At 36.8% G+C, this 18296-nt stretch overlaps 2 protein-coding genes across 2 annotated transcripts; one reads left to right on the top strand and one right to left on the bottom strand.

The window, feature by feature from the left end:
- The first annotated feature begins 928 nt into the window (after positions 1-928).
- On the top strand, positions 929-9095 carry LOC126745470 (dnaJ homolog subfamily B member 13-like). Its single transcript, XM_050453324.1, has 5 exons — positions 929-1071; positions 1124-1345; positions 1402-1724; positions 8504-8675; positions 8733-9095. The coding sequence occupies exons 1-5, from the start codon at positions 1004-1006 to the stop codon at positions 8998-9000; spliced, it is 1053 nt and encodes a 350-aa protein (XP_050309281.1). The 5' UTR covers positions 929-1003; the 3' UTR covers positions 9001-9095.
- LOC126745475 (coiled-coil domain-containing protein 43) lies at positions 9070-17494 on the bottom strand. Its single transcript, XM_050453331.1, has 4 exons — positions 17226-17494; positions 9688-9875; positions 9359-9556; positions 9070-9303 (listed from the first exon to the last, which is right to left on the bottom strand). The coding sequence occupies exons 1-4, from the start codon at positions 17403-17405 to the stop codon at positions 9231-9233; spliced, it is 639 nt and encodes a 212-aa protein (XP_050309288.1). The 5' UTR covers positions 17406-17494; the 3' UTR covers positions 9070-9230.
- Positions 17495-18296: the final 802 nt, after the last annotated feature.

The following is an 18296-nucleotide window of genomic DNA, read 5'->3' as shown; positions in this document are numbered from 1 at the left end:
ACTCCTTGCAATGACAAATATCTAGAATATTTCCATAAGATTTCAGAGAAATAATCGCTGGAAATTTCAAATCTTTCAAACTTCGTCCTGTTACGGAATGTTAGAACCTTCTTATAATTTTAAGATCCGAGAGTCTGTTAATTTCTTAATTTTCGCACTGACGTCATGAGATAGAGTATTATGTTTCCGCCACCCATCTTAAACACAAAATAGTTATTTATGTAACAAGTGTGTAAAATGATCTTTTTTTTATTCCCATGAATAAAAAAAGGGGATTTTACACACGTCTAACATACGAAATTTTTTCTACTGCCGAAGAAAATATCAAAAAAATCAAACTACTTTACGCACGACGTTAGGGTAAAAAAAACGTCAAAACATTTGTTGACAAACTATAAATTAAATGTCAAATAAACGTCAAATTATAGTGCGTAGGTATTTTTATTTTAGGCACTAATATAGTGCGTAAAAAGTGAAACTTTACACACCCTGAGAAGTGTGTAAAGTGAGCACTTTACGCACGGTAGTAGAAAAACGACTTTTTTGCCTTTGTTATTGATTGCAATAAGAATAGCATACGAGACGCGCCTAATTTTTTTGTTTCTCAAAAACATTTTTCCCTTTAACGGGATCATTCGATTCGTACTGACCAAATGTCTCTGTCTTTAAAGAGCTCAGTTCTTCTGCAGTTTAATAACTGACAGCCTTAAAACTAAAGATTGCAGGATTCGAGTTAATTGGTTGGTGTGCGGCTTGAGAAAGTTCAAATATTCGGTTCAGCTCATACAGTTCTAAAACTTTAGACGAATTGTAAGTGAATGGGCACCGTTATGAGTATACTATATAGATTGGTGTTAACCAACCACAAGTTTCACATAAATTCCCATTATCTAGAAAATTAAATAATACTAAACCCTGCAGTAATAAATATCATCACCTGTCAAATTACCATAATGACATAAGGCGTCAAATTCAAAATAATAATTCTCATTTTTTTTAAGTCATGGGAGTAGATTATTACGGCGTTTTACAAATATCCCGAACAAGTACAGATTTGGAAGTAAAAAAGGCGTAAGTAAACTATATATCCACAAATTTCCTTAACATTATATTTCGTTTATAGTTATAGAAATTTAGCTTTGGAATTTAACGTAGAACGAAATCAAGATCCGAATGCTCATCAAGTTTTTACATTGATTGGGGAGGCTTACGATGTCCTCAGTAATCCATTACGCAGAGCTGTATTTGATCAGTATGGCGAGGAAGGCCTTAAGAGGGGGGTGCCAACTCAAAACGAATATATTCCTGGGTATCACTATCATGGGGATCCTATGAAAACTTATAGGTATATTTTCAAACTTTGACTTAAAATTAATAAATCGATTATTCCACTACCTTTAGGGAGTTTTTTGGAACTTGCTCCCCATATGCCGATCTGCTAGACGTTCTAAAAGATCCTCCGAGATTGTGTAAAACTGTAACTGGAATTCAAGTGTGTAAAAAACAGCCTCCTATAAAACACCCCCTTCAACTCACATTACACGAGGTATTTTTTGGAGGTGTCAAGAAAATGAAGATCCATAGACTTGTGTTTGTAAATGACGAAAGGACTGTAACTGAAGTGAGAGAGAAAATTTTAACTATACCAATAAAACCAGGAATGCAAGCCGGAACGGAAATTATATTTCCAAATGAAGGAGACCAAAATCCCGCAAGTATTCCTGGTAAGTAAACAAACTTGGATAAAGCAGATTTAATTTTTATCCAGCCTGAAAATGGGTGCTCACTTAATCGAATAAAAGTTGAAAATACAGGGTGATTTTTAAGTTGATACTTTTTTTTTAACTGTGTATAGAACTCGGTAAAATAAACATTTTTTTCAAATAACTTTATTCAAAAACCCGAAAAATAAAAAAATTTCATTGCCAAAATGTTATAAAATGAGTTCAATACGGTCCTCTCTAATTAAAATAAGTTGTTCAAAGTTGTCACCATTAACTTCAACACAACGATTTGCTCGACGTAACCACTGTTCCGTCACGGCACGCAATAGAGAAATCGGTTTTTGTCTAACTGTTGCCGCAGCCTGCTCAATACGTGCTATTAGTTCTTCTTGTGTGTCGATAGGCGTCTTGAAAACGAAACTTTTCATATACCCCCACAAAAAAAAGTCACATGGACTTAGGTCTGGCGACCTTGGTGGCCATGCAACTGGTCCATTTCGGCCAATCCACCGATTTGGGTAACTTCCAAATAATTCCAAAAATTCGCTCACTTCTCGTCTAAAATGGGCAGGTGCTCCATCCTGCAGGAGCCACATAGCTTGCCTGATATTCAGTGGCACGTCTTCTAACAGAACAGGCAGATTATTTTACCAAAAAGTCCAAATAAACATCGCCCGTCAAACGGTCTGGTAAGATAAATGGTCCAACAAGTATCCCATTCACAATTCCTGCCCACACATTAGCAGAAACGCAGTATTGAAAGTTGGATCTGCGAATTGCATGGGGATTATCAACAGACCAAACATGCGTATTTCGAAAAGTGTTAATTCCATTTCGGGTGAATGTTTCCTCGTCCATGGCTAAAATTTTGTTCGAAAAATGTTGATCATTTTCATGTTGTTGTAGGAACCAGTTACAAAACTGAACTCTGCGAGGGGAAGTCCTCAGGCAGTAGCGCTTGGACACGTTGAACGTGAAAGGGATTAAATTGATTTTCGCGCAATGTTGTCCATACTTTTGTTTGACTTAATCTGACCTGCCCTGCAACAACTCGAGTACTTGTTGTTGGATCTTCTTCGATGAGATTTAAAATTTGTTCTTTCCTATGAACATTTTCTGGTCTCCTTCCTCTTCCTGTATGCCCTCCACGATGTTGTGGCCGTAAATGGCCGTCTTTTCTTAACAGAGACCACAGTCAGCTTTTTGGCAAATGACATAATAATTTTAATTTTAATAATATCAAATAAAGTAATAACACATAATAAACATGCAAGAATAAAAGTCAAAAGTCACTATCCGAATTTTCCGAGCTTGAATCTGAATTTGGGTCTATAATAATGGGGTCAATTGTGGGTAAAATGCCATCCATATTCATCCTCCTTTTTAATAACATTCTGGACACATTTCATCCATATATCACTGTTGTAGATTTCATCAATTGTTGTCCTTATACTTCCTAGTACAAAAGTACTGTCAGTTGGAAATTGATTTCCTTTTCTCCTTGACTGCAGCCCAAATCATCTCAATTGGAATAAATATGCAGTAATAGGGAGGAAGGCGCAAAATTTTATGACCTTATGCTTTGCAGTGCAGCAGTTTGTCGATAACATATTCCTCCTCAAATTTTTTTTTATAGCTTCTAATAATACTTTTTTAGTGGCTTTTTGAGGAATTTCCTTGTTTTTAAGTTCCATAAATTTAACAATGTCGTCCTTCTTTGTGCTGTTGTTGGGCACTTTGTGGTATAATCTTGAATGATAAGATGCATTGTCCATCACGATGACTGAATTGGGGGATAGATTTGGCAGTAATTGTTCAGCAAACAATTTTTCAAATAGACTGGCGGACATGTCTTCATGGTAGCCGAAGAGTCCTTTATATTTTTGCCCGATAATAGTAAAGCGTTTGGAATAAAACCCTTATTACCACCTGCGTGAAGTATGATGACCCGTTTACCGCGTGAACAAGGTCCATTTTGTGTGCACTTACTACTAGTGTCCACCCAACCATATTTCACAACATCGTGTGTGTCGTACCAAGTTTCGTCAAGGTACACTATCTCCCTTTTTAATTAGCGGTATTCCTTAATTTTTCGTAAATATTCATCCCTCCATGCTACGATACGGGGAGATTCCATTACAACCATTCTTTTGTCCAATTTTGTGTACTTAAACCCACAATCTTGTAAAACATGACGTAAGGTTCATTCTGGCATTGGCAGAAACAAAGGTGAAACCTTCAACAACAAATGTTCACCTCATTTATCCTGGATACGATCTACACACCCGATTTCGACTAAACTTTGGTTTGGCAGTATTTGTCAAGAACGATTTGAGTTGCCAGCGGGAGGAAACGCTTAAACCTGCGGACTTCGACGTCATGTGGTTCAAAATAATAGCCAGTGGAGCTACAAAATTTATCTGCTGTATCTACAGACCACCAAGCGACACCCAATATAGACGGCTCTTTTTGAACCCGGTTGGTTGCATTAACCATCTGCAAATTGACTACCCAAACGCAGAAATCATCACCATGGGTGATTTTAACGTTCGCAATATCAACTGGCTGCGCTTCTGCAACGAGAACGACGATGAAGGACGAGAAGCTGAGCTATTTGCCACCATATGCGGGCTTAAGCAGCTTGTGGAGGAACCTACCAGAATCCCCGATCGAGACGGCGAGTTCGCGAGTCTCCTAGATCTGGTCTTGGCTTCAGACCCTGACTCGTACACTGTATCAGTACATGCCCCCCTAGGAACATCGGACCACAAATTGATAACAGTCTCTTGCCAGTTGGCGGGTAAAACGCAGGATCCTCCGATGCCGCGGAAGGTATGGCACTATAAATCAGCAGCGTGGAACCATCTTCGGGAATTTTATCGCTCATTCCCTTGGAAAGAGCTCTGCTTTAGAACCAATAACATCTCAGAATGTGCAAACCAAATTACAGAGACGATCTTGGCAGGAATGGAAGCTTATATCCCTTTTTCTACTAAATGCGGATCAAACAACAAGCAATGGTTCAACCTGAATTGCAAAAAGGCAGTAAACAATAAAAACGCAGCATATCGCAAATGGCGTCAACATCCTTCCATCGAAAATCGGAGGAACTTTTTAGCCTCCAGAAATAGCTGCAAGCGAATTATTGATGAATGCAAAGAGAGTCACAACAATAGGATCAAAAACAAACTGTTAAACTGCCCAAATGGAACAAGATCTTTCTGGTCGGTATCGAAAGCCGTTAGTCAAGGATTTGCCAAGTCGGCCTTGCAACCCCTAACAGCAGATGATGGTTCAATCGCGATAACAGCAAGGGAAAAAGCCAACTTACTGGGTAAACTCTTCGCGTCCAATTCTACTCTGCACTCGCAAGGCAAAACACCCCCATATTTGCCAAGGGTAAATTCATCGATGAAAAAAATTTCGTTTCCCCAACGAATTATAAAAAAAATTCTTAAAAGCGTAGACACCAACAAAGCTTCTGGACCCGATGGAATTCCAGCCCTAATACTAAAACGTTATGCAGACGAATTGACTCCTCCCTTATGTAGACTGTTCACGACATCGTATAAACAGGGCCAATTTCCAACAAGCTGGAAAACTGCTCGAGTGCAAGCTGTACCCAAAAAGGGTAAGAAGACGATGCCCTCCAATTACCGCCAGATTCCACTAGTTCCAGTAATATCGAAGATTATGGAGAAAGCAGTCAAACAACAACTGTTAAGATATCTGGAATCATCTGGACTAATCAGCGATCATCAATACGGCTTCCGAAAGCTTATATCCACCGGCGATCTTCTGGCTTACGTCACACACTTGTGGACGGAGGCCATGGAGAAGCACGGCGAGTCCCGCTCAGTCGCTCTTGACATTTCCAAGGCATTTGACAGAGTGTGGCATCAAGCTCCGCAAACCAAGCTCTCCTCAATCGGCATACAAAACTTATTATTAAATTGGATCAAAAGTTTTCTTGAACAACGAACAATCCAAGTAGCCGTCGATGGACACCTCTCCGACAAATTTAACATTAACGCTGGAGTCCCTCAAGGATGCATTCTATCCTCCAAACTTTTCTTGATATATATCAACGATTTGCTAGGAACCACTGTCAATCTACAGCTTTGCGGACGATAGCACACTTATTTCCACATTTAAGTCCGCCAAACCAACGACAGCCGCAAGTTCTCAGAATCTTAGGCAGCAACAAGTAGCTTCAATCAACAACGATATTAGAGCAATCTTGGAGTGGGGCGGTAACAATCTGGTCAATTTTAACGCTAAAAAAACGCAGGCTGCAGTATTTACGATGAAAACTAACCTTGGTGGCCCGGAGCTGGTTATGGCAGGGAGAACATTGCCAATGAAATCATCTTAACATCTTCTAGGAGTCGAGGTCACCAACAGTGTGTCCTGGCATGACCACGTTGCAGAGGTGCCAGGACGGCTTCCAAAAAACGCCGAGTGCATTTCAAAACGAAAAAACTGTATACACCAAAACAGCTGCTGACTCTTCATGAAGCTCAAATACGCCCTTCCCTCGAGTATTGCTCGCATGTCTGGAGCTCTGCACCCAAGCATAGTTTAAACCTGCTGGATTCTATACAGAAGAGAGCTATTTGTCTTATCGACAAACCAGAACTGACGAAGAGTCTGGAGCACAGGAGAAAGGTGGCTTATCTCTGTTTATTCTACCGTTATTATCACGGTAAGTGCTCCTCTGAGCTGGCAGGCCTGATTCCACCCAGAGCTGTTCCGGCAAGAAGGACGCGTCTAGCAATTGCGGCTCATCAACATCGAGTCCACCTGCCTACCCCAAGGACGTCGCTGTATTGGACTTATTCATCTGGAGAACATCTTCTTTGTGGAACGGGCTTTCACCTCACATATTTCCCGACGCATACAACCTACAGCGATTCAAAATAAATGCCCACAAATATCTTCGCGCAAGCACCACTCCAAGAGTGACATAGGCCTTTCCTCTTGCTTGTGTTTACCATAAAAAAAAGGGTGAAAAGAGATTTATATATATAATTAGGATAATCTGTAAGTAATTTATTCTGAATCATGTCTAAGGTTGGAACTTTGTTTTGACTGTAAAATTGATATACAGTTCGGCGTATTACGTCTTTGTAGGTATCATCAACTTTTTTGAGCTTATTGGTCCTTTTTCTCTTCACAGAATGATCGATGACGTCTCCGGCTTTTATCACTGTGTAGATGGTAGTACGGGCAAGTTTAGTCAGCTCACAAACTCTTTTTAAAATGTCGTTTTTTAGGCAATTGAAAATATTTAAAACAAGTCTCTGGGTTTGAACATGTGTCTTTATTTAAAAATTCCGATTGCGCCAAGTCGGAATTAACTTCCAAATTGTCCATTTCATTATGAGAAACATCAAAAGGTCTTCACAATGGCATTTTAAATTGTTAGATAAAAAGTATTTAAAAACAGTGGTAACAACAGTATTAACAACGACAAAAGCAACAACAAAAACAAAGACCACAACGGTAACAACAAATTAATTTATAAAATTACGACACGCGACCAACACACTCTTAAGACGCCTGATTCTAAACCAGAAATAAAACCAGAGACAACAATTTGGTTGTCTCTGGTAAAACATAAAACGCCACTGGCACTAGGCCCATGTAAACTTATCGTATAGGCCCGGCCCGTCCACAATTTAAACCCCAAGCGCCGGTAGTAATCTTTTGTCTTCGTCTTTTACACGTCATTGCTGGGGACTTAGCCTACCTCTCTCTGACAAAATTTCTCGTTGAACGGGCCGGGGTTTAGGAATTTTCAGCGATCAGATGTCTTTAAACATACGAGGACCGCTCATTATATATTTTGCTATTTGTTTCAATGCGTGAATTTAGTATATTGACCGTACCCCAATTTGTAAGGTGTTCGAATTGAAATCATCTACACTATATATTATCTTTATTTTGTTTCTAGCAAGGTCTCTTAGGCTAGCCGCATATTGAACGTAGGGCAGTAGAGCACAGCACAGCCGAGACATAGCAGAGGAAAACTATTTCTCTGCTCTGCGACGAGCGCATATTGAACGTAGGACCTTTGCATGTCGTAGCTATTTGTCTTTTTTGGTTATGTATATATTTACCTATATTGTCATATAAATAGCATAATTAAATTGACGGTATCTATTAGTTATTAGAATTAAATATGTCTACAGAAGACGAACTTTGTTTAGATTCAGAATCGGATTCGGAAATCGAGAATATTCTGTTGTGTTTCTATTCAAAACGGCGAAAAAAGTGTTTAGGTGAAAGTGCTCATTTAAAAAAAAAAGAACGCATAGAGAATTTAATCTCTTAAGTGATTTAAGTGACGTTCAAATTAAACAATATTTGTACGCATATAGTCTTCGTGGCTTGTATCATATAATACTTTATTTTCCCGCACGAGTTCAATTAGGAGTTCCATTTTTTTACAACAACAGTTGCCACTCTGCAGAGAAAACTGTGCACACTTCACAACCGACAGAGGACGGACAGAGTACTCTGTTACTATGTCGCGCAGGCCTCGCCTCTGCTACGTCCAATATGCGGCGTTTAATTTAATTGCGTGTGTTACAAAATCTTCTGCTGCCCTACGTTCAATATGCGGCTAGCCTTACAATTGACTCTTTTGTTTCTAGTATTTGTCTCTTTATGGCAAATAAAGGATCGAAACATTGCTCAACAAATAATAGAGTATTTTATTTGCTGACCTGTATCTCAAAAAACTTTTGCTCACAAATAATCATTCGTATTTCCAGCTGATGTAATATTTATAACTGAAGATAGACCTCACGAGCTGTTCGTCAGACGAAACGACGATCTTATCTTGACAACAACTATTTCTTTGGAAGATGCCCTAGTAGGAACAGTAGTGACTGTCCACACCATTGATCACAGAATAATGAGGATTCCGATTACTGATGTAGTCAAGTAAGTATGCAGCAATAAAAAATTAACCAGAACCTAATTTCTATGATTTTTTTATAGCCCGGATTTTGAAAAAGTCGTTGAAAGAGAAGGTCTCCCGATACTGGATCAGTATCCAGAAAAGGGCAACTTGATTTTAAGATTTCATATTGAATTTCCAACATATTTACCCAGAAGTTGTAAGGATATATTAAAATCTGCATTTGAGCTCGCCAAAATGGGAGGGGGAGAGAAAAATTATCACGAATCTATTAACAAAATTGTGTTGGCTGATAAAATATTGAGAGTAGTACCGGAGGAACAATTACCTCCTTTAAAACAAGGCTAATGTTAGATGGTTTGGCCTTGGTTACCATAAGGTTTATAATAGACTTGTAATAAAAACAGTTTTAGTTAATAATAAAAATACTTTTAAAGGTTAAATGTTTTAGTCTAAGCGAGGGAACAAAAAATTACCTAATAAATACAATAGTTATTGTTAGCGGCTTTAGAAGACGAAGTTTCATGAAGTGATGTACATGAATAAATGAAAATATTTAAAATTTAATATTAATCCTGCTATCTTTTTCTTTCTCCCTTTTGTGTCTTACGTTTCTCTTTCTTTTCTTCCCTCAATTGTTTTTGTTTCTCTCTACAAAAAATACAATTCTTAGTTAGTTTCAGAGTAATTTAGACTATTTACCGACCTATCTTCTTTATCCTTTTCCTTCTTTTTTTGACTGTCTAGACGCGATTGTTCTCTCTTTTGCTTTTCTGCTTCTTGAACAAGTTGAGCATTTATATTTTTTTCTAGGGTCTCTTTTGGTTTTGGGTCAGCTGTAGCACCCTCTTCTTCATCTTCTTCAGAATCTGTCATTTGACTATACTGAGCGAGTATGGCTTCCCTTAAAACTTGTGTATTAAAGATGTGAAGAACTTGTATGAAAAAAAGATAATGGGATAAACCCTTATTAACTTGATAAGAAATAGATCAAAAATCTTTTATTATGACACATATTTTTCAGCTTAGTTTTACCTAATTTTCTTTTCTTCCTCAGTATACTTTTTTTGCTTGGTGGTTGCTAGAGACTGAGATTCAAGCAATTTTGCCAACTTTTCATTGAGGTCTACATCTGCACATTGAGTGGAGGAAGGAGATTCCTTGGGTTTTAAGAGCTGCCATTGTTCCAAGATCTCATCACATATTTTTGTTATATCTGAACCCTAAAAAAAATATTTGCATAAAATCTGATTCCATATCCTTATAAATAAGATTTTTATTTACAGCATTTTTAAATGACTTAAATGTATATGTTTTAATATATGTTTCAATATATAGGTCTCCATCAGGAAATGTACAACTATTCTTAAATTCAATTGAATTAATTATAAATAAAATTGGTATACATAAAAAAAAATTATTTGTGGGAGATTTTAATGTCCACAATACTGATCAGCAGAATTTCCTTGACCTTTCTGACATCATGGGGAGCTATGGTTTTAAACAAACTATAACAGACCATACAAGGGCTGGAGCTTCTCTGGACAACATTTTTATAAATTTCAGTACCGATTCCTTTAAATCCAGTGTTGTTCGATATTGGGGTGCCAGATCATCTTGGACAGGAGCTCGAAGTGATCGTTGAGAGTAATATTGGTGGGACTCTGCACCACCATAAGGTATGTAAGCCTGTGACCCAAGGAGCTATGTTGTCTTTCTTTGAACTGGTTTCCTCATATAAATGGAATTTTGTGACAGAGGAGAGTGTAGCTGTCAATGACTGTTTCAAAATATTTCTATCTTCTCTAGAAAAAGCATATACTCAATCTTTTCCCCTGAAAACATATAGGGTGAGGACCGATCAGAGAAATACAATAACTTGGTTTAACAATAACCTAAGGGCCATGCGGGATCATCTACAGTTGCTGAGTGGAGTGTCTCGACAGTACCAAAACAGAAATTTTGAGGGGTTTAAGGACTTTCAAAAAGCTTATAAAGCTATACAAGAGGCAAAAATAAAAGGCAATGATAAATTCATCTCATCAGCTTCTAATCCAACTAAGGCCGTATGGCAAGTTGTTAATGGTAGTGTAGGTACGTCAAAATAGAAAAAATCTCATGAAAGTACTTTAACGGTTGACGATTTCAATAATTTCTTTTCACGTGTTGCCCATGATACTGTTAGAGACATTCCACTGTCGCGGGGTGACCCAATCCAAAGTCTCTCTGTTCTGGGTATGCCGGAGAATGTGTTCTCTTTCTCTCCTATATCATTCATAAAATTAAGAGAGATTATTGACGGCTTAAAAAATAAGACTAGTCAAGACATCTATGGGCTAAATGTCAAATTAATTAAGTCAGTTAAGAACATTATCATGGCTCCAGTAACAAAACTAATAAACAGATGCTTCACGGAGAACACTTTTCCAGGTGCGCTCGGGTCAGCCAAGGTAATCCTATTTTTCCAAACCTATTTTTAAAAAGGGCGTCCGATTTCCTTGCTGCCCATAATCTTAAAAATCTTTGAAAAATTTATTGCTGCTCAACTTGTGAATTTTTTGAGAGTAACAATCTTTTTACATCCAGCCAGTTTTGTTTCAGGAAGGGTAAAAGTACCACTATGGCCATTTTAGACTTAGTTGATTACTTGTTAAATGCTTTTGATAGTTTGCAATATGGCAGTGTCTTGTTCTGCAATTTGAGCAAGGCATTCGGCTGTGTTCCCCATAACATATTGCTGCAAAAACTTTCTAAATATGGACTCAGTCCCAACAGTGTTAAACTTCTCGCTTCCTATCTGGCCAATAGAGATCAGATGGTAAGTGTTGGTGGGGTGTCATCAGCAAAAAGTGGGATAACCATAGGTGTTACCCACCAAGGATCTGTTTTGGAGCCTATCCTCTTTTTGATCTATATAAATGACCTACCATTAACTGAACCATCTGGTAAATTCACCATTTTTGCTGATGACACAACAGAGAGTATTGCAGGGGGGAATTCAGGAATGGTTTAACATGAACCAATTGCATCTCAACGCAGACAAGACCAACAAAGTTATTTTTACTCTGAGACCAGCTGACATATCAAAGGATTTTTCTGTTAAGTTTCTGGGAGTTTTATTGGATCCTCTACTTCACTGGCATTCCCACATTAATATTGTTGCAGGAAGGCTAAAAACATCTATATATGCCCTTCGTCGCCTAGCTGGATGTTTATTTGAATCTGGCTTAAGAACAGCCTATTTTGGCGCCTTCCATTCCTTAGCCACATATGCTATTCTAGTGTATGTGGGTTCATGCCCCACAAACAAAAAGGTTGTTTTCACTACAGAGAAGGGCAATCAGAATTTTGGGTAGGCCGGGTTGCAGGGAGGATTGTAGATCTGTTTTCTTTATGAAGGGAATACTTACCCTACCTTCTGTAGATATATTGGAAAATCTTTTATGGGTACACAGGAATAGGGATCGGTCCATGGTATCGGTACAAGTACATGGTGATATACACAACTATGCTACTAGAAACATAAATAGGCTAGTTCCAATTTACCAATGCTAAACAAGGTGTCAGAATGGTCCCGGATTTCTAGCTGTTAAGTTATATAATAAACTTCTTACCGACTATGTGGATTTAGATTTGGAACGTTTTAAAAATAAAATATAAAAACAAATTCTAGTCTCTAATGCCTTCTATTTAGCTAAAGAGTTTTTAAACTTCACATTCTATCTGTGATATTGAGTACCTACCTATATATTGCATTTTATTTAAGACATTGTGATTGTGTATTGTTCATTGTATGTATATCAATCACTGTGTTTTGGTTTTAATGAGTTTTATGTAGTGTTTTAGGAAAAATTTTATTATCAATTTTTATAAACAGTCACCCTATTTTTTAACTTTTAACTTTAACTTTGTAATTCTTGACTTGTGTGAATACTATTTTGTATATTGGCATTAATAAATTGATTGATTGGTTGATTGATATATTAATTAACCGTAAAGATCTAACAGAATGCTACAAAATCCCAGGCAGGTCTTATAAGGTCAAAATAAACAAGCTGCAAAATATCTATCATTAGTCATACTTCCTCTCCTCAAAGTCCTTTTCTTCTTGTACATACCTCAACATTAACAACATAAAAAGGTTATTATCTCTGGAAAATTCACCCTATTTGCAGAACACACATCTATCCTGTGGAAAGTGAAAGAAATTGTGAGGCTTCTTGAACTTGTAGCTTATGATCTTAAGATCATTAAGGAGTGGTTCATATCTTACCAATTCTCAAATCTTCTCAGGTAAAAAAGTCTCTGATTTACGAGGATCGAAAAATGTTTAATCATCTGCCAATCAATTTAAGATCAACTTTTTCTCTTAAAAATTTTCGCTGTCAATTAAAAAAACTACTTTTAAATAGGGCTTATTACAGTGTGGATGAATTTGGTCAGGATGAGCTCTAATATTTAAACATTGCTTGCTTGTTACACTAAGTGTATGATTTAATTTAGGTATGTTTTTTATAGTAAATTTTAATCTATTTTCCAATGTATTTATGTATGTGGTTTTAGTATTTATGTGTGTAGTGCTTAGGTTTTTATTATACTATGCTTTGTCAACAAAATATATATTTTATGACAATAAAACACTTTTTGAATTTGAATAGTATGTCACATAAAACTATTATCTGCAGATATTGCAAGAGTCAATATTAGGTATTTTTAGAACATCCTAAAGAAATGTATTTCTTATTCATAATTTTAATTATCTGGATTTCGGAAACAAAAAATACCGAATATGACTATTCATTTTCTGATCTCTGTCAATTTAATAATATTTGAAATGTACAAAGTGTTCAAGGTAATATCCTTCATCTGATATTTGCGAATTTCTCATGCATTGTTGATGGTGGTATTTAACTCCCAGAGAATCCTTATCATCCTTCTATTGTTATATCATTTAGAGTAGAGGAATTGAACTTTAAACCAAACCTTCAAACTGCTGTTCTAATTAGGAGACATTTTCAAAGCTTTTTCTGTACTGTTGATAAGTTTTGTGATGCCTCAGTTGAACGGGTTTTTGAGTGTTCGGTGTGTTTTTGTAAATTGTTTAATATGTACGTTATTTGTATATACCGCCCGCCCTCTGGGGATATCAGTGTGTTTCTTGACAGGTTTGATTGTCTTCTGTCCCAGCTCCCTATTCACTCGCGTGTTATCTTGGCTGGAGATTTTAATATTAGTTATTCAGAGGTTTCCTTACTGCAAAGAATTTCTCTTGATGGAATCTTCAAATCATTTGCACTCACCATGCATGTTAATGCACCCACTCGTATTTCGTCCTCTTCATCAACCACTATTGATTATTTCTGCAGTAATTTGGACAGTGTTACCTATTCAGTGCACTCAGTGGGTATATCGGATCACGAGGGGGTGTATATCCAATTCCCTGGTGACTTTAAAAACAAATCTGGCCGCCGCATTGGGAGAGTGTTTAGTGGGAACAATTTGAATTTATTTTCTCAATCCATTTCGTCTGTTAACTGGAATGCAATTCGGGCTGCTCCACAACCATTTTCTTCGTTTTATTATACATTATGTGATAAAATAAATATCTGCTTTCCCTTGGTTAGACTTAAATCCAAGAGACGAAAATCATGGATCACCGCGGGACTAAAACCATCTGCCCTAAATTTGCGATGCTTAGCAAGACTTCGCAAATCTATTGACAATCAATTCAACAGGTCTTATTTTCAGGATTATCAGAAAATTTATAGGCATCTGATAAAAGTCAGAAAGGAACTGTATAACAATGAGCGCTTAGATTTGTCTGGTAACAGACAGAAGGAAAGTTGGTTAATCATTAACGAATGTAGGTAGTCTTCTCGTCGGCGGTTGGTTGAATCGGACTTGGGGCCCGATGGTTTCAATGACTATTTTTCTAAGATTGCTAAGAAGTTACTGGAAGCAGTTCCCAGTGACGGCGATCCATTGCAGTATCTTAATCGGAATGCTATCAGCCAATCATTCTTTTTCCACCCTGTAGATGCCACCAAGGTCCTTGAAACAATTCAGTGCTTGAAGAATCATAGGTCTTCAGGTTCCGATGGTATCTCTTCACATCTGCTGTCACTTCTGCCTGCGAGTGCATTAGGTGCTTTGGTTTGGGCAATCAATCAGTCATTTCTTTAGGGCGAGTTCCCATCCTGTTCAAAGGAAGCTATGATTATCCCTCTTCATAAGGGTGGTAGCTTGGAATGACCCTCTAACTTCCGTCCCATATCAATTTTGTCAACCCTCTCCAAGGTTCTTGAGCGGCTTGCAAAAAAGAGAATTGTCTCTTTTTTGACCAAACACAATGTGCTGTCCCCTAATCAGTATGGATTTCAGTCATCTAAGGGCACGCAGGATGCCATTTTCAGATTCTTGGAGAGTGTGTATCTATCTATGAACTCCAAGGAGGTTGCAGCAGCGGTGTTCTGTGATTTGTCCAAGGCCTTTGATTGTGTGGATCATGGAATACTGCTGTCAAAGCTTGATTTTTACGGATTTAGGGGAGTGGCTTTGGGGTGGTTGAAGTCATACCTGTCTGGCCGCACCCAGAGGGTGGTTGCAGCTGGAATTTTCATCAGGGATAGCACATCTTAAATGTGGTGTACCTCAAGGGTCAGTGTTGGGTCCTATTTTATTTTTATTATATGTTAATGACTTAAGCTCTCTATCACTGCATGGACTAGTGGATCAGTTTGCCGACTACAATTCTGTGGCATAACAAAGATCAAAAAGTAGTCATATCTCGCATAGTAGAGGACCTTCACAAAATTAAAGAGTGGTGCATCTGTAATCAGCTTGTATTCAATGTTGATAAGACTTTTGTTCTGGGCTTTAAGTGTAATGTAAAGTGTTTTTTGTTTGATGAGCAGAGCCTACTACATGGTAGGGATATTGTCGATTTCTCGGCCTCTTCATTGATGAAAGTTTAAGGTTTGACAACCACATTTTGGGCCTCGCTGCTAAACTTTCTTCTGGTTGTTTTGCAGTCAGGATTGCCAGGCTGGAGGATTGAGTTGGGGGGGTTGTTTGCTCGTTCAAATAATTTCGCCTTAATAGACTCTCATATACTTTGTGGGTTGCCATTTTGGGGTTTGTGCTCCAAGGGACCCCTTAACATAATTTTTACTATTTAGAAAAAAGCATTAAGGTATCTGTGTGATGTTGGTCTGAGTCTCTTGTAAACCCCTTTTTGTAGCTGAAAGAATTTTCTGAAACAGTTTTCTCACTCTTTATATTGGAAACTGCAGCACTCATACATAAGTCCGTAAGTCCACCATCCTGCACCAGTCATAATACTCATCAAGTAGGCAACTTATCTCTTCCAATCCCCACTTCCTCACTTACGAGAAACTCCCTTATATTGATTAGTCGTAAAATATTTAATCATGTTCCTTTTTCGATTAGGACTGTTACAGACCTTAAAAAGTTTAGGAGAGAACTAAAGAAATTAATCTTACCAAAAGCTTACTACAGCATTGAAGAGTATTTTAACGACTCATTTTAATATTTAAAATTAATTATACATATATCTTTTGATCAGATTTATTTTATTATTTTTTTTTATTATTCTTGTTTTATGTTGGTTCTCCCCTTTTCTTTTCTTCTTTTTTGGTTTTTTCTTTGATTATATAAAATATGTAGAATCTATATACAATGTTCAATCAAAATCGATTCTATATTCTGTTTTTGTCCTGTATCCTGTATAACCAAATAAATACTTGTATTATGAATTCTAGGATTAGGAAGCTTTTAGCACAAGTTTGTAAACTTAGTAAATAAAGTATATTTTGACTTTGACTATCAAAGCCTCAACTATAATTTTAGAAGGGCTAACTTTCCCATGCTGTATCAGCTTATATCTGAGGTTCAGTGGAATTTTTGTTCATGAACTTGATGACATTAACGAGGCAATTTCCAGCTTCTATGGTGTTTGGGATATCTTCCACAGAGCAGATTCCCATTATGGACTTACAAAAATAAATATTGATATCCCTGTCCAAATTATGCAGCTCTTAAGGAAAGGTATAAGTCACACAGTAGGTAGAAGAGAACTAAATTATTAGTTGACTATAATGCATTTGAGTTTTAACCTTGCAACCATTCCTAAAGTCCTATATTGATATGGCAAGAAAGACACACCTAACATTCCTAATATTTTGAACTACAAGAATAATTGGTTGTCTATTCCCCTGCAGATTGTGAATGTTTTTGCAGATTTCTTTGGTAGTGTTTAACAGCTCCCCTTCATCTGCCAATTTCAATAATGTACAAACTGCTTCTCAAAATATTCATATTTATGAATTAAATCATGTGAATTATGTATGTAATTATGTAATCATGTAATATCCTTAATATTCAAGATACATTTCTCAAAATGTGATATAGGTATTATACTGTTACTAAAAAAATTTAGGTATTAAAATTAGGATAACTTTTGAAAATAGAACAGGAAATCAAGACAATCATGCACATTAAAGAACACAGTCTCCTACCGATTGAAGCACTTAAGAAGTTTAAAAAAAACTTACATTTTCCACAATTTCGGCAAGTATACCCTGAAGGGCTTCTGATTTTTCATCAGAAGTTTCATCACTGTCTAAAATACCTTGAATATAAGAACCAAAAACTTCTTCGTCGGTGTTGAGTTCCTGTAACTTTTTATCCAACCAAGTAGTAAATTCTATGTTGTCAGCAACTGCAGCCGCCATTTCCTTACTTTATTAATATTTTTTTCGGAAATTGGCCTATTTCCCTCGATCGGCCATCCCAGAAATGCAGGTTCCGAAATGACAGTCAAGAAATTGAGGTTAGATCTCATGAACCTTCTGTCATTTTTTAGGTCAAATGAGATCAAGATTTATAAGCGGTGGTTACACGTTGCGGGAAATTCTTTTTTATAAACTCCTGCGTCATAGCGTTCTGTCGCTCAATTATAGGTTTGACCAAACGTAGTTAATGAATACCTGCACCGTATAATTAAATTTTTTTTTCTCTTCAATAATCACTTTTTTTCCACTTCAATTAAGATATTTTTTTTTTAACAATAAACAATAGAAAAACAATAAATGATTACTTGTTCACACATTTTTGAAACACAAAACCAACAGAACAACTTTTAAAGTATGAATTAATGGTTCATTGGGTGTATCACAAAAAAGTTTTTGTACTAACCAAAACTTTTTATTTTTACTCTCGACACGTGTTCATTCATTCAGCAGTTCAGCATTTTCGGGAGAAGATTAACTACTTACAAAATGTATAATGGAACGGAAAATCCAATGAAGCATAAATTCACTATAGGGATGTAAAAAGCAAATGCTAAAGTATAAAGAAAAGCATAATTGTTTATAGGGATTGGACCTTTATTATCCCTACTAAGAATGATTTTTGATTTTTATAGTAACCAGTATTTAAAACATGCCCAGCCAAGCTTTTCAAACCTTCAATATTCCACATAAGCTATATATCTTTATATCTGACATTAATAAAATTGATCTTCTTGTTTGCCCTGTCGTTACAATTAATCTTATAGACTATTGATCTTTATTTTGTCCTTTGGGTTTCCTGAGTAAATTATTATTGATCCTAGCAATTGTTTT

The sequence above is a fragment of the Anthonomus grandis genome, chromosome 16 (genome assembly GCF_022605725.1).
Source record: "Anthonomus grandis grandis chromosome 16, icAntGran1.3, whole genome shotgun sequence".
In the NCBI taxonomy this organism is placed as follows: domain Eukaryota; kingdom Metazoa; phylum Arthropoda; class Insecta; order Coleoptera; family Curculionidae; genus Anthonomus; species Anthonomus grandis.
Note: the sequence above shows the minus strand (reverse complement) of the source record. Positions and strands in the feature narration are given on the sequence as shown.